The sequence below is a fragment of the Oncorhynchus gorbuscha genome, linkage group LG02 (assembly GCF_021184085.1).
Source record: "Oncorhynchus gorbuscha isolate QuinsamMale2020 ecotype Even-year linkage group LG02, OgorEven_v1.0, whole genome shotgun sequence".
NCBI classification, from domain to species: Eukaryota; Metazoa; Chordata; class Actinopteri; order Salmoniformes; family Salmonidae; genus Oncorhynchus; species Oncorhynchus gorbuscha.
This window is the reverse complement of record NC_060174.1, coordinates 75,428,599-75,450,953: the sequence shown is the minus strand read 5'-3', so window position 1 is coordinate 75,450,953 and position 22,355 is coordinate 75,428,599. Positions and strand designations below refer to the sequence as shown.

The window sequence follows — 22,355 nt, the reverse complement described above, 5'->3', positions numbered from 1 at the left end:
TGTTCTTGCCATAATATGGACATGGTCTTTTACCAAATAGGGCCATCTTCTGTATACCACCCCTAACTTGTCACAACACATCTGATTGGCTCAAATGCATTAAGAAATTCCACAAATTAAACTTAACAAGGCACACCTGTTATTTGAAATGCAATCCAGGTAACTACCTCATGAAGCTGGTTGTGAGAATGCCAAGAGTGTACAAAGCTGTCATCAAGGCAAAGGGTGGCTATTTGAAGAATCTGAAATATATTTTAATTTGTTTAAAACTTTTTTGGTTACTACATAATTCCATGTGTTGTGGCATAGTTTTGACATCTTTACTATTATTCTACAATGCATAAAATAGTTGTTTAAAAAAATGGAATGAGTAGGTGTGTCCAAACTTTTGACTGGTACACACACACACACACACACACACACACACACACACACACACACACACACACACACACACACACACACACACAATTTTAATAGCAGGATACTGTAAAGTTCATTATTCCTCTGAAGAGTATGAATTAGGCTGTTTGAGAAGGTTTGAATCCGAAACAACCTGCATATACATCGTTTGAAGTAGTATGTATAGACCAACATAGCTACTGTAGTAGGTCAAAGGTAAGTGCTGGAAAACCTTGATAGAGCATGGGTGGAGTAGGTATTGTGTTGCTCATGTGAATTTCCTTTCTTTTTTAGCTTCAGACCAATGCCTACTTCTACTTTAACTTAATCTGTTTTTAATTCCAATTGTTTTTACACCGGAAGGTGATTTTCTGTTAGAGGTGCACTATGTAGAAATCGCGCCGCCCTTTCCCGGTTGCTAAAATTCTAACAGTTTGCCTAATTTCAGTTTGTGACAAAACAAGAAAGTATAGTGTAGAGAATCATTGTACCATCTAAACTGCTGTGGAAAAAAAAGTTTTTCAGCTGTTTGAAGCTGGTGTGCAAACCCGAAAGTAAGACGCAAAAACAAAATGTGAAGCATAGAAATAGCGCACATAGAACATATCTACCGCTTCTTAGACTTGCTTTTAATGAGAATGACAGATCTATAACAAACTTTTATTACATATTGCAGCATTAAAAAGGTGCATTATACAACATTTCAACAATGTGAAGAAAGGAAATGAGCTATTTTAACCTTTAAATTTGGCCAAAAGGTATTGGCCTTAATGGCACAGATGGTGTGCTTGCATACCTGCAAGGGTTGCTGATTTAAACCCTGGTCTGCTGCCCTCTAATAGCTCAAATCAGTTATGTTTAGAATTTACCATGGACAGTCAACAGTAATTGTCTGCAGTTTTCAGAAGATGAATAGCTCAATTGACTGTGACAGTCTTACATTGTAAAATGACTCAATGCCCATTGAAAGCACAGTAAAGGAAAACGGTTTTAAGTAATTGACTTTTGAAGGTTGTATAATTCAGCCATTGAGACTAAACAAAGATATTCCCATGTACACTTAGAGCTGCGTCAGTAGGTTGACTGGTGAGCTTAATGTGGTTCATTTGATCATTAGATTCTAAACACTGATGTTTAGAGTCCCACAATAAGAGTGAAAACACTAATATTTGATGTAAACTCTACACGGTTGTGTTCTGTGATTGTCACTAAGTAGGTGGATACTCCATTACGTGAGTGCAACATCCATAGGGTTAGGCTGTACAGTGCATATACAGTTGAAGTCAGAAGTTTACATACACCTTAGCCAAATCCATTTAAACTCAGGTTTTCACAATTCCTGACATTTAAAACTAGTAAAAAGTCCCTGTCTTAGGTCAGTTAGGATCACCACTTTATTTTAAGAATGTGAAATGTCAGAATAATAGTAGAGAGAAGTATTTAATTCAGCTTTTATTTCTTTCATCACACCCAGTGGGTCAGAAGTTTGTATATGGTAGCATTGCCTTTAAATAGTTTAACCTGGGACAAACGTTTCAGGTAGCCTTCCACAAGCTTCCCACAATAAGTTGGGTGAATTTTGGCCCATTCTTCTTGACAGAGCTAGTGTAACTGAGTCAGGTTTGGAGGCATCCTTGCTCGCACACACTTTCAGTTCTGCCCACAAATGTTCTATAGGATGAGGTCAGGGCTTTGTGATGGCCACTCCAATACCTTGACTTTGTTGTCCTTAAGCCATGTTCCACAACTTTGGAAGTATGCTTGGGGTCATTGTTCATTTGGAAGACCCATTTGCGACCAAGCTTCAACTTCCTGACTGATGTCTTGAATATATCCACATAATTTTCATTCCTCATGATGCCATCTATTTTGTGAAGTGCACCAGTCCTTCCTGCAGCAAAGCACCCCCACAACATGATGCTGCCATCCCTGTGCTTCATGGTTGGGATGGTGTTCTTCGGCTTACAAGCCTCCCCCTTTTTCCTCCAAACATAACAATGGTCATTATGGCCAAACAGTTCTATTTTTGTTTCATCAGACCGGTGTACATTTCAGATGTCATTACAGATGAACATGGTACCTTCAGGCATTTGGAAACTGCTCCCAAGGATGAACCAGACTTGTGGAGGTCAACAATTTTTTTCTGAGGTCTTGGATGATTTCTTTGGATGATCCCATGATGTCAAGCAAAGAGGCACTGGGTTTGAAGGTAGGACTTGAAATACATCCACAGGTACACCTCCAATCTACTCAAATGATGTCAATTAGCCCATCAGAAGCTTCTAAGCCATGACATCATTTTCTGGAATTTTCCAAGCTGTTTAAAGGCACAGTCAATGTGTGTATGTAAACTGCTGACCCACTGGAATTGTGACACAATGAATTATAATTGAAATAATCTGCCTGTAAACAATTGTTGGAAAAATTGTAGATGTCCTATCTGACTTGCCAAAACTATAGTTTGTTAACAAGAAATTTGTGGAGTGGTTGTAAAACTAGTTTTAATGACTCCAACCTAAGTGTATGTAAACATCCGACTTCAACTGTAAGTATGCTCCCAAAGCAATTCTAAAGTCTAATACATCCAGTGCAATTTCAACCGATTTGAATGATTGTCTTCTGTTGTATGTATATAACATTCCGTTATTGTTTAGCATTAACTAGTCGAAATATGGCATGATTACACTACTTGTATCCGTTTAAATTCACTTTCAATAGTTGTTTTTTTATTTTGAATGCAACCCGCAAATTCATCTATTGTGGCTAGCTTCACACAGGTAGAGATGCTGGACATGGGCTAGTCCAGCATCCAAATCAGATCTGCATATACAATCAAGATGGTCAAATGGCAGAGTTGTTCGTTTGGCACTGTTGATCAGCACAGATTTGGATAAAATCAATCTATAAAGTCAATCACCACCTTCCGGAGACACCTGAAACCCCACCTCTTTAAGGAATACCTAGGATAGGATAAGTAATCCCTCTCACCCCCCTTAAGATTTAGATGCACTATTGTAAAGTGACTGTTCCACTGGATGTCATAAGGTGAATGCACCAATTTGTAAGTCGCTCTGGATAAGAGCGTCTGCTAAATGACTTAAATGTAATGTAAATGTAAATGTAAAATGTTAAGAAGAAAGGAGAAGGTGGGTATTGGAATCTATTCTAGAAATTCGAAACTGGTGAGTTTTTCTGATGCTAGTAAGCATCCATTTGCACAATGGAGTGCCCAACCGCACTGTATACATGTGCATTTGTTTTAGTGAAATATGGCTAGCTTTTACCTTAGCTTGGACTATGGATTAGCTAGCCAGCTAGTGTTGCAAAAGACCATTGTTTGCATACTAAGGTCACAGCGTGACCGTTTGCCCAAAATTTGTTAGACAGTACAGTATGAAGATAGGCTAAAACTGCTTCTCCAATAGAAATCCCCGATCACACTTATAGGCGACGTCATGGCGAAGTTTTCTAGCTATGCTCATGTTGTAGAAACACATCATCGGGTCTAGCGCAGAAATGCACATTTGCAGGCCTTGAAATCGAAGGCACCCATACGAAAAAAGATTGCAGTAAGAGTGCAGTATAACTGCAGAATGCCGCAACTACTGTGTCCAAATAACAGTTTTTTTTACTGCAGTAATGCTGCAGTCCAAAATACCACAGTCGAATGCATTTTACTGCAGTTTCAAAACTGCAATCTTTTTTGTAAGGGCACTCCTTCGATAAAGTTGTTTTTGACAAATGAAAACATGTCAGTTTTTTCCCTTTCACAAGATTGGTACAATAAAATGTTCAACTACTGGAATCTCAGTTGTGCCTTTAGATTGAGAAAATAAACTGCTAAGGAAGAATATTTCACTTCTCTCATTGACTTCTCAAACCCCAAACCCTGGCTTGGTCTGATTGTTTCGCAAGCGTTCCCGTAAGTCTCGCGATGTTGCGCCTCTGCGTTTAGAAACTCTGTGACGTTAGGTAGATAGCTATGTTTTGTTGGAAAATGTAGGACTGGCATTTGATGGGCTCCCAAGTGACGCAGTGGTCTAAGGCACTGCATCTCAGAGGCGTCAATACAGACCCTGGTTCAATTCCAGGCTGAATCACAACTGGCCGTGATTGGGAGTCCAATAGGGCGGCGCACAATTGGCCCAGCATCGTCCGGGTTAGGGGAGGGTTTGGCATGGATGTCCTTGTCCCATCGTGCTCTATCGACTCCTTGTGGTGGGTTGGGCACATGCACGCTGACTTCGGTCGCCAGTTGTACGTTGTTTCCTCCGACACATTGGTGTAGCTGGCATCTGGGTTTAGTGAGCAGTGCGGCTTGGCAAAGTTGTGTTTTGGAGGATGCCTGGCTCTCAACCTTTGCCTCTCCCAAGTCTTTACGGTAATTGCAGCGATGGGACAATTGGATATCACAAGAATTGTGTGTGGGGGGGGGGAAACAAACTGTTTTTGCTTTGTCATTATGGGGTATTGTGTGTAGATTGATGAGGGGGGAAACAATTGAATCCATTTTAGAATAAGGCTGTAACATAACAAAATGTGGAAAAAGGTCAAGGGGTCTGAATACTTTCTGAATGCACATCAAAGTAAAGTCATGAAAGAAAGATCCTTAGGAACCTCTTATTTGGGTTCTGACCTTGGCAAAGTTCCAGCGCTGGATGAAGTGGCGGGCCACATCCCTGGCAGCTTTGCCGTGGAGTGCAGCAGAAAAGTCACGCCACGGCATACGGGGCACCTCAGTGCGGTCAATGTTGTCTGGGGAACAAAGGACTTTACATTTAAGAATGAGCCCTCTTGGGTGTGCTGTGTATGCATGTACGTGTGTGTTAGTGAGTGCGGGAGTAATAGGGGGGGGGTATGAATTGAGCTATCGTGTGTGCATACTGTACCTTCGAATGGGCGGTCCAGTTGGACCCAGTCCTTCCTGATGAAGTTGCTGTAGTCCTTGCCAAGCCACAACTGGGTGTTGTTCTTCAGGTCCACATGGTTGACCTCCTTGACCTCCTCTGGCTCTGTAGGCTTTGGATCCTGGGCCAAGTCTGACCGATCCACCTGGTCACCCGAATCAGCTGCCTAGGGGGCAAAGTAGGACAGTCTGGTAATGAAGTCACCGCTCAACACCAGGTAACACTGAACTATGGATTACCAGAACAGAACAACACAAGATAATCTTGACTTTGTCTTGAGGTGTCTCACTTCTGGCTCAGCCAGTGGAGCCTTTGGTTCTTCTTCAGAGATATGATTGGTTGTCTCCGTATCAGTCAATCGGTACTGACTGTCGTCCCACCTCCCAAAGGCCAGGTCCAAGCCTCCCACAAAAGCCACTGATTGGTCAATGGCCACCATCTTCTCATGATGGGCCCACAGAAACACCACCGCGGACATGTGGTTGGGGTGTCGCATCACCTGTTAGGAAGATGTTAGGGAAGCGAAGGACACAAATCTATTAAAGTTTTGAATTTAAATTAAAATACCCAGATTAACATAACATAGTAATGAAAGCATGAGGATGTGTATGATTCCTCTGTTTAGTGTGACACTGTGCTACAATGTTAGGACTAAGAGCCAACTATGTGGATTGGTTTTTCAGGTGTAAAGCACCACCTGACTGCAGAGCAGAGATTGGAGCGTCTCAGACAGACCTTGATGTTGGCGTGCATGTCCATCAGTGTCCTCTTGCTGTGGCCACTGTTGATGCCCAGGGCCATTTCCACCTCCTTGTACAGGAGCACACATACTTTGACACCTTGTTCCTGCACAGAGAAAAGAAAGGATGGATATACACAGAAGGTAGTCTGGCTGATACCAAAGTCCTTCTGACTTCAGAGTCTGGAAAGGCTGTTTTGATGTTGTCGGCACGATGTGTTGATAATGAAGGGGGCTGTGCTGTTACTGGTTGGGTCTCCTCTGTGTCTTTCTCACTCAAACGCCCACAGGCACAGCCACACACATTCCCAGAGTGCCACCCCCTTCCATTACAACTGTTTGATTTTCAAACCAAACAATCTCAACCCCCCAGGAAAAAAATTATATTCCAGAGAACCAACCAACCAATCAAGATTTCATTAACAGGCAGCCTCCTTTTCAGACCAGTGGGTCACAGCTGTGTGGTCATGAGGTACGCTTTTGCCAGGCTACACAGAAGGTGGAAAGGATGAGGAAAGGAGGGATTAACCTTCAGTGCATTCAGAGGAGAGGAGGGAGGAGAGGTAAAAGGGAGACTAGAAAGGAGAAAGTTGGGAAGTAGATTCGTACTGCTTTGCGTTTGAGGATCTGGTCCAGGCGCCAGTATGTGTCTGTAGCTGGCCTCTTCAGGAAAACCTCTGGGCTGAGCCTGGGAGGGAGGGAGGGAGGGAAAGACATATTCACCATGCAATGTTAACCATGTACATATTTACACTGTGTCCTGCTATTTACAGACTAATTCGAAACAAACCTAATACATGTTGGAAACAGTGATCTCCGTTGATACTGAGATCAAATACTTGTTTTGTTGGCTGTATGCTCTTATTTAGCTCACGGCAGAGCCATTTTCTACAGTATAATGTATATGGCTCTGGATAACCACTCTCTATAATTATGGAGAGCACTGTGCTTACATCAGTACAAGTCTTGGAACACAAAGTAGGCTTAATAGCCATAGAGATACACTGTATAATAATAGAATGTTCAAACATATTTATATGGTGCTAGCCCTGCTTCTCACCACCAGTCTGTGATGAAGATCTCCTCCTTGGCCTGCTCCAGAGCATCAGCCAGGTCTGCAAAGTAGCCACTTCCATTTACATACCTTTAATATGACCAATTCATAAACAGAGACATTACATTTAAGTTAAGGGTGTATACAGCATGTACACATACCACATTATCATCTAATTGGAAGCAACATCTGACCATTTAGTGAGTGTGTTCTCCCGTGGCGGGGCAAAGCCCCCAAAGCGTTGGACCTGGAGGAATTCACAGGGCTCAGCCAGCCTATTGATCTCATGGCTCCACCAGTGAGCCTGTCTGTAGCTGTTACATTTGATGACCAGATTCCTACACACAGAAAAAAACACTCATGTAAGAACACAATAGGGATGGGCACGGTTATTCGAATATCCGAACAGATGTTATTATTCGATTACTTGGGAGAGTAATCATTTTTTATAAAAAGGCTTTGTCTATTATTATTTTTTAAGGCTTTGTCCAAAATTAAATGATCTGATATTGCGAAATATTTTTAAAAATGTAACCTTTATTTAACTAGGCATGTCAGTTAAGAACAAGTTCTTATTCTACAATGACGGCCTCTCCCAGCCAAACCCTCCCCTAACCCAGACGACGCTGGGCCAATTGTGCGCCGTCCTATGGGACTCCCGATCATGGCCGGTTGTGATACAGCTCGGGATCTAACCAGGGTCTATAGTGACACCTCTAGCACTGAGATGCAGTGCCTTAAACAGCTGCGCCACTCGGCGGCCTACAAGAATAGACCATTACAGCCAAAATGGTAATAAAACATCCGTTTTATGAGTGTGCCGCATAAAAAAGACAAACCGGTAGCTTACACACGTTTCACACTGGTTTTAATGTCTATGGTTTCACACATGTAGCTTGTTGTTATTGTCAGTCAAACAAAGCGGAGCTACATTCAGAGGCTCCAAGTGTAGCAAGTGAAGTGGGCGATTTCTAACCAATGCAAAATGGAATTAAACTTATGGAAATAAAAAGGCTAAATGAAAAGGAGTCGGCTATAATGATGAACCAACAGGCAGGCTGTGGTTTCATATGAATGGAGTTGTTGTAGTGCTGCAAAATAGCCTCTATTAGCTTTGCTACTTTAGCTAGCTAGCTGGCTAACTTATCTGGCTGCAGTAGCTAGCTATTTCACAACAATTTGATGTAGTCAAGACAGGCCATACAGACGGTCTGATAGATAGTTTATCAACTAGTCGGTTTGGCTATTTTCTCTCTCTCCCTCCGTGCACAGCGCACCAACTCTCTCTCTCTCTCTTGAGTTTCCATTAAAGTAAAACATTTATCATAATTATTTAAAAACATGTATTTCGACTATCCGGATATCCCAAAAAATATAATGGCATTATTTGAATAATGAAATCATTTCAAATGCCCATCCCGAGAATACACATACACGAGTTTACACAGCGAGACAATACTTGCCCGCACAAATACACAAACAGCTAGGAATTGACTCATTAATAAGAAAATCAGTTAGGAATACAAGTGTCTATTTGAGGGTACACTTTTGAGTGTCTGTCAAAAAGTAATCATATTTTGGATTCCACTATGAACTTACCTGGTGAAGTTCTGAATGCAAACCCCATACTTGGTGTCAGTATATGCACGACCCACTTGAACTTTGAACTCCGGATCAAAGACCAGTACGAAGCAGACGACCCCATTTTCCCGGTTCATATAGAGCAGGAAGGAGTCCTTGACCACCAGCCAGCGCTTTGACCAGCGAAAGCAGAACTGGTGATGACCAATACAGTTCAACCCCTGGATACGGTGACCTCCTGACCTTTTGAAGATGGAACCCTCCCTGAAACACAATGACATCACTCACTCAGACATAGAATCAGTCACATTAAAATATACTGAATAACACTGTCTCTCTTTTTCATATAACATCACACACACTCTCATAGACTATTAATAGTGCTTACAGGCCTTTGGGTCCAAGCTCACTGACAAAGGAGAGAGCACTGACATCAAGGAATTCCAGCTGGAATCAGAACAAGATAGGATGTGCTATCATCACTGTCTGACAATGAATGGTAATTGGTGTATGTGTGTGCCATCTTAACTCACCATGCCGAGATAGTTCTTACAAAAGGAATTCTCCAGAAGGCCGTTTAGGTATTCCTCAAGGTATTTCTATAACAGAGAGATCAGAAATCAGAACTGACTGGACCTACATGATCAAATGTCAACAAATCAAATGGTCAGATAGACAGAAGAACCCCTGATAATGATTTTAAAAAGTCACAAGATTGATCCCTCATTTTTTGTGTGGAGGGAATTATCTGCAACTATGTAGATGTAAGACTGAGTGATGTGTGGCTATCTGTCTGCATGTATACCATGGTGTTTATCAGTGTCTGTCTTTTTGTATACAGTATGTGTGGTTCCATGGTTGTAAGAGTGATACCGGTTTGCTGGATGTTCGTCTCATCCTCTCAGTCCCGTGTAGACTTGGCATCTCCTCTGTCATAGCCCTCAGTTGCGCTCTCTGGGCTGCAAATCTAAAAATAAACATTTTAATATTATAAACATTTTACTGCTTTAACTCATACCAAAATCACAACAGGCCTTCATCCCCTCTAAACAAATTATTCTCAGCACAGATAATGGGTTGATTTGCATGTCTGAGTTCTGATTGGTGCTCTGAGTCGGACCTTCCCAGAGGTAGGAAGTGGGCCATCATCTTGTGCTTGTAGAGGTCACGGTGCAGCTCCTGGAAGTGCTTGTACTTCCTTTTAACCGTCCAGGTGAACTTGCCATGGGTCAGCTTCACAGTGTACAGAGTGCACACACGGACCTGGAAGAGAAAACATACCATTGACTTGTGTAGCCGACACATAATGTAAACATGTGCTCATGTGGAAAGGTACAGGTGTGCATATAATATACAGACACATGAATAAACACTGTGTACACACACACACACACACCTTGGAGCGCGTAGTGTATCTCTCGGTGCTGTCCACTCTGCAGATGACTGGAGTCCCAGGCAGTAACACAGGCACACCTGCCTCCTTCACATCAAGCAGATGATGGACCACCAGGAAGGGTCGACTTTCCTCTGTGGGGAGATCAGATGACACAGGCAATCTATTACAGAATAATTCAATACCACTACTGAAGTCTTATCAGTCTAATGTGATGTAAAGGTATTTGGATGGAGGGAATAAAACATTATAGGCTACATCAACAACTAGGGTCTGTGTCCTCACCTCCTTCCCTCATGAGGCCATCCAGCTCTTCCTTGCTCAGCTCACAGTCGTCCGTTATGAAGTGCTTTGTCTTTTGGGCCTCCGCCGCTCCCCCATCTGGACATGGAGGGGTATTGCAGCATGCTGGTGCTGGACTGGCCATTGTGCTCTATCCCTTTCGTCACAAAGAAAAAAATCCACTAAATATGAATCACATTCCATCACCATAATCTTTCAAACATCTCGCTATAGTATCCAGAAAAAAACCTTAATCTAGCCGAATTTACTGTATTACATAGAAAATACTTGACAATAGTGGAACTGTACAATGCAATGACAGCCATTCAGACTAATTGCAGGCCTGTGTCAATAAGGCCGAGAATTTTTTCAGACACGTTATCTATGAAGTACATTACATTAAAGGCCACCTAACACAGATGACTATAAATAGCAGGGAGAACTGATCTATGAACTAGGAGAGACTGGGGCTTCACATGTCTAAATATAATCCTGGGACCTCTCAAGTGCCTCAGACACTGCAGTGAACCAGATAACACCGATCACACACCACACACCATCTGAAGAGGAACAAATGACATGATAACAGCATCAAAAAGTACAATCGTGTGTTGGTGGTGTATACCTGGTTTTATCATCAGCGGTGTGACACATAAGAAGTCTTGGAGGGAGCACACACAATGAGAGAGAAGAGTCTGTGCAAATGCGTGTGGGAAGAGGGATCTGATTGGATGAGTAGATTTTGTTTCCAGGGCAACCAAGTCCAAGGTGAAACAAAATCGAGAGAGAGAGAGCAATGCATTGACAAAATGTGCATCACTGTCTCCACGTCTCTTACTATGCAGAGTATCAGCCTAGCTCTGACAGTGGTCTTGGTACTGTATCTACATTGCCTTTGCTGTAATGCAGGACAGATTCTAGTAAGCTGTACAAGTCTCACCATAGGGACTGTCGCTAGGGCACCCTACAGTGGTTCCTAATTCCCAGCATAAATCTATACCCACTGGTGAGTTTGTGCTGTAGGCTTATTCTGAGTCATGGATAAAGAAACATTTGTTGTTTTTATTTGGAGGGAAACATTTCTGAATTGTGGATGGGTCAACACACCAAAACATGAGGGGAGAAATGTTATTAAGTGTGCACACTGGACACTGCACAGCAAATTACAATCCCAAAGTTCACTCTATTGCTTTTCTAGGTAGCATCTTGGCATCTATGGATAAATGGCAATTGCAGAACAAACAAAAAACATTTACAGCACAAGGAAACACAAAAAGCATTCAAATCCATGGATTTCTGCCAATTTGGTGGCTCCAAAATGATTGCAAAACAAACTACCATGTAATCAAAATCTACAATCAGCCAGATATTTGCTTAATTTATTACACCATAATCCACATTCTCTAGAAAATATCTGTCTAGCCAGTCAGTCATTCAAATGACAAAATGATAGGCCTATTGCCGACTATAGATTTCCCCACTGAAGCCATCATTCTATTTTCCATAGCCTCCACCCATTCCCCCTGCAGTTAAATATAAGTTACAAAGCGCTCTAGAAAAAACGGAACATCTTGGCATGTGAGTGGGACTCAGGGGTAGACGTAACATAGTAAATGAAAATCATGGACGTTCAAATTAGCATATGTTACGTTTCGTATTGTATGTATTAATTTGTGGATTTCTATCATCACGTTTTGTATGATATAGAGCAGGTTCCCCAACTGGCGGTCCAGGTTTTATTTGGCCCCCCAAGTTTTCTGAGATTTTTTATTGTTGGACATAAGACTGAAAACACCAGGAAATCAGCTCCTAATGATTTTAAGTTTGGAAATCTGTTCATGTATTGCCACGCATAATAAAGAGGCATATATGATTGTATATAAATGTAAGCAAGGTTTGAAATTATTATGTTTCAATCAAATATTATATCTGTTCAGGTTTCTTGCGGTCAATTTGCATTATACAAATGATTTGTAATTATGTTTTGGCCTCTGACCATCTGCTCAAGAAAAAATAAACTGCCCGCAGCTGAATCTAGTTGATGATCCCGGATATAAGGTGTACAATCAAAAACATATTTTCATCAATGTGTGAAATAATATGTTAATTGTGTAGATAATGGCCTAAGAAACCAATGGTCCAAACCTCATGTCTCTATCATAATCCATTCAAAACTTACTGGCGTTTTTACCTTTGTAGGATTGTCAACAATAGGATGACTAAACTCAAAGGAGACCAGAGACAAAGTGGCAAAAATCTGAGAAATAGTATCGCATCATCTAGGCTGGATGCTGTCCGAGAAAGAAGGTTACCTGACAGGCTCACCATTGAACTCGACATCTTTCTTCTCAAATGAGGATGACATAAATCAATAGAGGTAAGATAGATATAGATTGTGATACAACATGTATTTTGATATATGCTCTTCATATTAATGCAACATTTTTGTTCTTTTTCCAAGACTTCTTACAAAAGCAAAGGTATCTCTGAAATGTCAACAGAGCCTTTTAACATTTAATTCAGCTCGTGTCATGCTAATTATGCTATTTGCGAACAAGTGGAACAACTTGGTTGACGATGACCACAAAATGTTAAATCCTCATAAGTTTCGGGTGAGAGAACTCCACCGCTCTTTCAATAGAGCTCGGTGCTAATTATAGGATGTATTAGGTTATGAAATCTGACTTTTTGATATAATGTGATATGTTTGAGAACTCCACAGAAAAATTTAGAACCATATTTGTCTTGGTAAAATTGATTTAATAGCATAAGGAAGTGAAATGTCATCACCGATGCACATTTTCACCAACTCTGGGCAGAGTGGGTGGACACCGTATATAATGTTACAAATTACAATTCGTATGACATGAATTTGCAATATGTATGATATGTTAAGAATTCCAATTAGTTGTTGCTGTGGTTAAGGTTAGGAGTTAGCATGTCAGGTTAAAGGGTAAGATGAGCTATGTAGTTGCAAAGTAGCTAAAAAGTAGTAAGTAGTTCCAAAGCTGCTAATTATTTAAAATACTAAAGTTGTCTGTGATGAGATTTGAACACGCAACTTTGGGTTGCTAGATATTCATGTTATACACCCACCCAATCACCCTCCTTTTGTTTTTTCCTTAAGGAAAACTGATGTTAGAGGGTTCCTCGCCCTGAAAGTAGTCTATGGGCCGAGAGAGTAGATTGCACGGTACAGTTATTTAAAAAGCCACTACAAACTTCAGCTAACCTTAGCCACAAGCTAACAATCAATGGAAGTGATGGGGCCATATGAGCATGTTTATTTTAAAAAATTAAGAATGTCCAAAACACTGGAAATCAACTAGTTTTATATTACTAAAAGGCGATTTGACTCACATACCCACATCACTTCAATTGATTAACTTGTGGTGGCTAAAGTTAGCAGAAGTTTGTAGTGGCTTTTTAAATAACTGTACCGTGCAATCTACTCTCTCGGCCCATAGACTACTTTCAGGGCGAGGAACCCTCTAACATCAGTTTTCCTTAAGGCAAAAACAAAAGGAGGGTGATTGGGTGGGTGTAGAACATAAATATCTAGCAACCCAAAGTTGCGTGTTCAAATCTCATCACAGACAACTTTAGTATTTTAAATAATTAGCAGCTTTGGAACTACTTACTACTTTTTAGCTACTTTGCAACTACATAGCTCATCTTGCCCTTTAACCTGACATGCTAACTCCTAACCTTAACCACAGCAACAACTAATTGGAATTCTTAACAGAAAACTGAACCATGGAATACAGTTTCCCCTGGCCCATAGACTACTTTTAGAGTGAGGAACCATTTAACGTCAAGTTGTAAAATAGTGAACTACTCCTGTAAGTAACCTTTGGTCTTATGTAACCATACCAAACATAACTTATTATACTAATGAGTGGCCGATCCTTTTCATTTACTATATTACGTCTAGTGTATGATACCAGGTTGGAGAACGAAGGCGCAAACAGAATTTGCAATCTGAAACTATAATAAAGTATCCCGTTGAAATGTCGCATAGGCTTGATTAGTATTCTGCATCCGTGATGTTTTAAACTGTCTAAATCACGGTAGTTCCCTTTATAGTGGTATAGAATCACAAGAGGATATTCGTTTTAGTAGAGGCGTAGCTACTTACTAAAGCATCACATAGAAAAGATCAGGAAGACGAGGGTCAAATTCCATATCCTTGAACAAAAAGATCTTCGTTTTTCTTCCTACTCCCTTCGCCCTAGAAAACTTATCAGTAGTTTTGACGTAAAAGAGAAACGGAAAGCGATACAGTACTTACTCTAAACCATGCACATGTAAATGTTCCTTCCGGCTGCATGGTAGGATATATTCCTGAAATCATTCACCGAGAATATCCGCTACAGAAGCACAAATAGTCTGATAATACAATAGTGCGCGATGACTTGTCCAGGTAAACATTGCATCAATGTATCAACAACGTATACCCTTTTCTTTCACATTACCTAGCTATTCCATTGTCAAAGAAAATGTCGCATAGTGCCTGACGTAGCAGGTAGCAGCACTCCAGTTGAAGACGGATTGTACAGTCAGCAGCACAACAGTAGTTAACCTTTATTTAACTAGGCAAGTCAGTTAAGAACAAATTCTTATTTACAATGAAGACCTACACCGGCCAAACCCAGACGACGTTGGGCCAATGGTGAGCAGCTCTATGGGACTCCCAATTACGGCCAGTTGTGATACAGCCTGGAATCGAAACATTTCTTCTATTAAAATTCAAATATAAAATTGAGAACTAACAATCAACAACTAAATTATAAGAGTTTGGTCCGGTTTATATGATTTTCATTGGTTTTTAATTATCAAACGTCTTTGTTGCTTGAGATTTTCTCAATAGAAGAGATTACTTTATTTGAAGTGTAACCAGCTGCAAACCAGAGGTGATATGCTGGATATGGCAGATCTAGTTTTGCTGGATATGGAAGGTCTGGTTTTGCTGGCTCTGGCAGATCTGGTTTTGCTGGCTCTGGCAGGTCTGGTTTTGCTGGCTCTTGGCAGATCTGGTTTTGCGGGCTCTGGCAGGTCTGGTTTTGCTGGCTCTTGGCAGATCTGGTTTTGCGGGCTCTGGCAGGTCTGGTTTTGCGGGCTCTGGCAGGTCTGGTTTTGCTGGCTCTGGCAGGTCTGGTTTTGCTGGCTCTGGCAGGTCTGGTTTTGCTGGCTCTGGCAGGTCTGGTTTTGCTGGCTCTGGCAGATCTGATTTTGCTGGCTCTGGCAGATCTGATTTTGCTGGCTCTGGCAGATCTGATTTTGCTGGCTCTGGCAGATCTGATTTTGCTGGCTCAAGACATTCCTCCTCCTCATTCACACAAATTGAATGAGTACTGTTGAACTGAGACAAAAGGGACATGTCTCAACTGGGGCTTTGGTCCAGAAGCCAAACCAGAGGAATGTTGGGAGCACATGGTTCCTGAGTGGTGCAGCAGTCTAAGGCACTGCATCTCAGTGCAAGAGGTGTCGCTGCAATCCCTGGTTCAAATCCAGGCTGCATCACTGTGATTGGGAGTCCCATAGGGCAGCGCACAATTGGCCCAGCGGTGTCCGGTGTAGGCTGTCATTGTAAATAAGAATTTGTTCTTAACTGACTTGCCCAGTTAAATTAAGGTTACATTTAAAATGATTAAGGAGACTAGATACCCCTACAGCTGCTGTAAATCCCTTCCTAGCTGTGGAGGAACAAGTCCTAAAGATCTGGAAAAATAGCATATTTGATTACCTATTGCTTTTTAACTCTATGAGAGGTTCCAATATTGGGGTAGTAATATCTTTGTTTTCACTCAGAGATAATTGAATTGGACCTTGTAGTACCTACTGCAGGGGAATTGGGTCAGTGTTTAAAATACACTATGTGCCACTTTTTTTAATCAAGAACAGTTTTGTTGTATCAAAGTTTGTATGTTAGATTCATTATCAGCTCTCTCACACTTTCAAATTAAACACATGCATGAGAGTTTTGACATTGACATGGATGGATACACAGAAGTTATTTAGAGTTGTCCAAGTGCTTTCACTCCACAGTGCTGAGGCATAGTCTCTGGAGTTGAAGAACAGAGATTAACTCGGACATTGAATTGAAATGTTATTTTCTCCCAATTGAGGACAAAGAAGATCTTTGGGTGAGTCAGCAGACATTGTCTAGTCATAGTGGTCAGAGTCAGACCACACCCTCTACACTCAGTAGAAACAGTCAATTGTGTTGAGCCTAAAGAGATTTTAATCTCAAATTACATTGTAATATTCTAAATACATAAACAAATGTATAGACACAATAGAAAGACCAGAAAATCTTTTGTTATATTAAACCTAATTTCTTGCCCAAAGCAACATCACAATGTGATCTTGAAGGTGTGTAGCCGATTCTGATTCACTCAAAAGTAGCATAATTATAGTGGGGTGATGAAGTAGAATGTAGGCTACCCCTATATGCAAACACGTAGACTACTTGCACCGTACACACTACACTCCTTGATCAGACACCGCTTCCCATTAATATGCCTCGAAAGGTTTCAAGAATACTCTACAGTGAAACAAAAATGTAACCATGACAGTAGTAGACTAAATGAAGCAATACAGCCGTACTTGCATGTGGAATTGTTGCTGCTGTCTGGTGTTGAAATGTTTACTTTGACTTTAATATTAAAACTGCCCTCAAACTGTTCTGTTGCATGGTAGCATGCTGTGCTATCGCTCCATTTAATCATCCTTGGGAAATTAAACTATGCTTGGGTTCCCAAAGGGCTGGACAAATGATTCTAGCTAAGCCTTGGAAATCAGTCAAGCAGTGTTGAGGCGGTCCTGCATTAACCTTAGTCTTCAACATTGTCTTATATTTAAAAAACTGCCATTTCAAGATTTAATAGCTACATATTGTATGTGCACCCTCTCAACAATGACCACAAGTCTTTTGATTTAAAAAAAGTATTTATTTAATTTTCACAGTATTAATAACAACATAAAATACTAACAGTAAAACACAGTACGTTCCAGCAATGGTTTGAATCTCCAATGTTTTTGCTGACTATGTACCATCCAACACATCCTCTTGATGCTAAAACTCCAGATCCAATGACATAATGTAAAAACAAATTGTGGATCGTGATGATTTGTGTATGCCAACATCAGCAGCATAGGTGTTTTAATTGTATACAAAAATGAATTGTTTAATTATATAACATTTTATAAATGAGGCACCAATTGGGCAGAAAGGAAAGCAAGGCCTCAGTTTAACTTTGAATTAAGTGTCTGGTTCATTGTATCATTATTTGGTACAAGTTAAACAGAACAATTCATTAACCATGTAAATGTATCGTGTGTAAAATCAAGTAACTAGCTAAATCTAATATTCTTAGAGTTTTATGGTCTTCTTACATTACAAGTTGCATTATATCCATCAGTTGTTATGCAGGTGAATGAGGACCCAAAAGCGACTTGGCGAAAACAGAGTCTTTAATCCAGTAAAGTAAATCTACAATCATAAAGCATAATTCCACTCGTAATGACAAGAACAGACTGGAGACTCGATCATGAACTGCAGGTTGCCTCGGGAAGGCACTTGAACGTAGCAGACTCAGACACCTGCTCACCACGCAGCATCTGAGGGAAACACGACACGACAGGGCGATACACAGACACAGCACGGTGAACAATAGACAAGGATCCGACAGGGCAGGAACGGAAAACAAGGAGAGAAATAGGGACTCTAATCAGGGAAAAGGATCGGGAACAGGTGTGGGAAGACTAAATGATTGATTAGGGGAATAGGAACAGCTGGGAGCAGGAACGGAGCGATAGAGAGAAGAGAGAGAGGGAGGAAGAGAGAAAGAGGGGAACGAACCTAAAAAGACCAGCAGGGGGAAAACGAACAGAGGGAAAAGCAAAATGACAAGACAAAATAAGACAAAACATGACAGTACCCCCCCACTCACCGAGCGCCTCCTGACGCTCTCGAGGAGGAACACTGGCGGCAACGGAGGAAATCATAGATCACAAACGGTCCAGCACGTCCCGAGAAAGAACCCAACTCCTCTCCTCAGGACCGTAACGAAAAACGATAAAAAGGGAAACTAGGGTACTACTCTAAAAAAAAAAAGAAATGAGACACGGGTAGAGAACTGAAAGCTTTAGAGCAAACAGGACCAAACAGGCCAGGAGAGTTAACAACTAGGGACAGACTGAGACACAGCAAGGGCAGGAACAAGAACAGGAGAGATGCGATGGCAGGGAACAGACTGAGACCCAGCAAGACCAGGAGCAGAAGCAGAAAAAAATTACCAGACTTCTTCTGCGCGCAGTCCGAACACGCAGCCACGAAACGGCGCGTGTCACGCTCCTGAGTAGGCCACCAAAACCGCTGGCGAATAGAAGCAAGCGTACCCGAACGCCGGGATGGCCAGCTAACTTGGCAGAGTGAGCCCACTGAAGAACAGCCAGACGAGTAGAAACAGGAACGAAAAGAAGGTTACTTGCGACGCAGTGTGCGTGAGTGCTTGATTAACCTGACTCTCAATTCCCCAGACAGTCAACCCGACAACACGCCCAACAGGAAGGATCCCTCGGGATCGGTAGAAGCCACAGCAGAACTAAAGAGACGGGATAAAGCATGAGGCTTGGTGTTCTTAGTACCCGGGCAATAAGAAATAACGAACTCGAAACGAGCGAAAAACAACGCCCAACGAGCATGACGCGCATTCAGTCGTTTGGCAGAACGGATGTACTCAAGGTTCTTTTGGTCAGTCCAAACGACAAAAGGAACGGTCGCCCCCTCCAACCACTGTCGCCATTTGCCTAGGGCTAAACGGATGGCGAGCAGTTCATGGTTAGCCACATCATAGTTACGTTCCGACGGTGACAGGCGATGAGAAAAATACGCACAAGGGTGGACCCCATCGTCAGTATCGGAGCGCTGGGACAGAATGGCTCCCACGCCCACCCCCGACGCGTCAACCTCAACAATAAACTGTTTAGTGACGTCGGGTGCAACAAGGATAGGAGCGGATGCAAAACGCTTCTTAAAGAGATCAGAACAACAATCATACGACCGGTGAGGAGGAAGGGAGTTGGTTCTGGACCGACTGAAGACCGTGCGCAGACCATGATATTCCTCCGGCACTCCTGTCAAATCACCAGGTTCCTCCTGAGAAGAGGGGACAGAACAAACAGGAGAAATAGCAGACATTAAACACTTCACATGACAAGAAACGTTCCAGGAAAGGATAGAATTACTAGACCAATCAAAAGAAGGATTATGACACACTAGCCAGGGATGACCCAAAACAACAGGTGTAAAAGGTGAACAAAAAATCAAAAAGAAATGGTCTCACTATGGTTACCAGATACAGTGAGGGTTAAAGGTAGTGTTTCACATAATATACTGGGGAGAGGACTACCATCCAAGGCAAACATGACCGTGGGCTCCCTAACTGTCTGAGAGGAATGTCATGTTCCCGCGCCCAGGCTTCGTCCATAAAACAGCCCTCTGCCCCAGAGTCTATTAATGCACTGCAGGAAGCTGCCGATCCGGTCCAGCGTAGATGGACCGGTAAAGTAGTACATGTACTTGACGGAGAGGACCGTCTAGTAGCGCTTATCAGTCGCCCTCCGCTTACTGATGAGCTCTGGCCTTTAACTGGACATGAAATGACAAAATGACCAGCGGAACCGCAATAGAGACAGAGGCGGTTGGTGATTCTCCGTTCCCTCTCCTTAGTCGAGATGCGAATACCCCCCAGCTGCATGGGCTCAACACCTGAGTCAGTGGGGAAAGACGGTAGTGTCGGAGAGAGGGGAGACACAGTTAACGCGAGCTCTCTTCTATGAGCTCGGTGACGAAGATCTACCCGTCGTTCAATGCGTATAGCGAGTTCAATCAAAGAATCCACGCTGGATGGAACCTCCCGAGAGAGAATCTCATCCTTAACCTTAGCGTGGAGTCCCTCCAGAAAACGAGCGAGCAACGCCTGCTCGTTCCAGTTACTGGAGGCAGCAAGAGTGCGAAACTCTATAGAGTAATCCGTTATGGATCGATTACCTTGACATAGGGAAGACAGGGACCAGGAAGCTTCTTTCCCAAAAACTGAACGATCAAAAACTCTTATCATCTCCTCTTTAAAGTTCAGATAATTGTTAGTACACTCAGCGCTTGCCTCCCAGATAGCTGTGCCCCACTGCCGAGCCCGACCAGTAAGGAGTGATATGACGTAGGCAATCCGAGCTCTCTCTTGAGTATGTGTTGGGTTGGAGAGAGAACACTATATCACACTGGGTGAGAAAGGAGCGGCACTCAGTGGGCTGCCCAGAATAACATGGTGGGTTATTAACCCTAGGTTCCGGAGGCTCGGAAGACCCGGAAGTAGCTGGTGGCACGAGACGAAGACTCTGATACTGTCCTGAGAGGTCGGAGACCTGAGCGGCCAGGGTCTCAACGGCATGCCGAGCAGCAGACAATTCCTGCTCGTGTCTGCCGAGCATCCCTGGAACTCGAGAGTAGAGTAGAGAGAATCCATAGTCGCTGGGTCCATTCTTGGTCGGATCCTTCTGTTATGCAGGTGAATGAGGACCCAAAAGCGACTTGGCGAAAACAGAGTCTTTAATCCAGTAAAGTAAATCTACAATCATAAAGCATAATTCCACTCGTAATGACAAGAACAGACTGGAGACTCGATCATGAACTGCAGGTTGCCTCGGGAAGGCACTTGAACGTAGCAGACTCAGACACCTGCTCACCACGCAGCATCTGAGGGAAACACGACACGACAGGGCGATACACAGACACAGCACGGTGAACAATAGACAAGGATACGACAGGGCAGGAACGGAAAACAAGGAGAGAAATAGGGACTCTAATCAGGGAAAAGGATCGGGAACAGGTGTGGGAAGACTAAATGATTGATTAGGGGAATAGGAACAGCTGGGAGCAGGAACGGAGCGATAGAGAGAAGAGAGAGAGGGAGGAAGAGAGAAAGAGGGGAACGAACCTAAAAAGACCAGCAGGGGGAAAACGAACAGAGGGAAAAGCAAAATGACAAGACAAAATAAGACAAAACATGACATCAGTAAATTCCTGTGTCACATATACATCACCATACAGTGAGATACTAGACAGACAAGAATTCTATAGGGTATAGGAGACCTGCACTTCATCCTAAGGCAGTGTGAGGGCTGAAACCGAGATCTGGCTTCTTCGTTTTGTTCTAACCAAGCAAAGCCCACAGCAGACTTACTGAATTAAATCACAACTGCTTTGCCTCAAACTGTTTATTTATTTTGGCATGTTCATGTCACATGGTTTACTAAAAAATAGAATACACACGTGTAACAAGAAATGGTTAGGGTAAAACACAAAACACAGTTTGAAATATTTATCAAATAGGAGGACATGATATCAAGACGATGCCATTTTCAGTCATCTACTGCCAAAAAGACTCATAAGTAAGCAGTACAGTCGGGAAGTATTCAGACCCCTTGACCTTTTCCACATTTTGTAATATTACAGCCGTATTCTAAAATGTATTAAATAGATATATTTTTCATTATCTACACACAATTCCCCATAATGACAAAGCGAAAAACAGGTTTTTAAAAATAAAAAAACAGAAATGCCTTATTTATATAACTATTCAGACCCTTTGCTATGAGACTTGAAATTGAGTTCAGGTGCATCCTTCCATTGATGATTCTACAACTTGATTGGAGTCCGCCTGTGGTAAAATCAATTGATTGGACATGATTTGGAACGGTACACACCTGTCTATATAAGGTCCCACAGTAGACAGTGCATGTCAGAGCAAAAACCAAGCAATGAGGTCAAAGGAATTATCCGTACAGCCCCGAGACAGGATTGTGTCGAGGCACAGATCTGGGGAAGGGTACCAACAAATTTCAGCAGCATTGAAGGTCCCCAAGAACACAGTGGCCTCCAGAAGTTTGGAACCACCAAGACTCTTCCTAGAGCTGGCTGCCGGGCCAAAC

General features: G+C 42.3%; 2 protein-coding genes across 3 annotated transcripts in view; both read right to left on the bottom strand.

The window, feature by feature from the left end:
• Window positions 1–15,005, bottom strand: part of LOC124009812 (phospholipase D2-like) — a 36,889-nt gene extending 21,884 nt beyond the window's left edge. Inside the window, exons 1-15 of one of the 2 annotated variants that reach the window (XM_046322006.1) lie at window positions 14,497–15,005; window positions 10,362–10,515; window positions 10,080–10,210; window positions 9,804–9,946; window positions 9,557–9,650; window positions 9,217–9,282; window positions 9,072–9,130; window positions 8,702–8,947; window positions 7,297–7,440; window positions 7,109–7,192; window positions 6,658–6,736; window positions 6,045–6,155; window positions 5,599–5,808; window positions 5,292–5,475; window positions 5,039–5,157 (exon numbers count right to left, since the gene is read on the bottom strand). In XM_046322006.1, the coding sequence (XP_046177962.1) occupies window positions 5,039–5,157; window positions 5,292–5,475; window positions 5,599–5,808; window positions 6,045–6,155; window positions 6,658–6,736; window positions 7,109–7,192; window positions 7,297–7,440; window positions 8,702–8,947; window positions 9,072–9,130; window positions 9,217–9,282; window positions 9,557–9,650; window positions 9,804–9,946; window positions 10,080–10,210; window positions 10,362–10,503 (1,812 nt within the window). In that variant the 5' untranslated portion in view covers window positions 10,504–10,515; window positions 14,497–15,005. The remainder of the gene's footprint in view (window positions 1–5,038; window positions 5,158–5,291; window positions 5,476–5,598; window positions 5,809–6,044; window positions 6,156–6,657; window positions 6,737–7,108; window positions 7,193–7,296; window positions 7,441–8,701; window positions 8,948–9,071; window positions 9,131–9,216; window positions 9,283–9,556; window positions 9,651–9,803; window positions 9,947–10,079; window positions 10,211–10,361; window positions 10,516–14,496) is intronic. The other variant, XM_046321998.1, reaches the window with a different exon arrangement.
• A 289-nt stretch (window positions 15,006–15,294) lies between these two features.
• LOC123990646 (cornifin alpha-like) lies at window positions 15,295–15,738 on the bottom strand. Its single transcript, XM_046291353.1, has one exon. The coding sequence runs from the start codon at window positions 15,736–15,738 to the stop codon at window positions 15,295–15,297; it is 444 nt and encodes a 147-aa protein (XP_046147309.1).
• Between the last annotated feature and the right edge of the window lie 6,617 nt (window positions 15,739–22,355).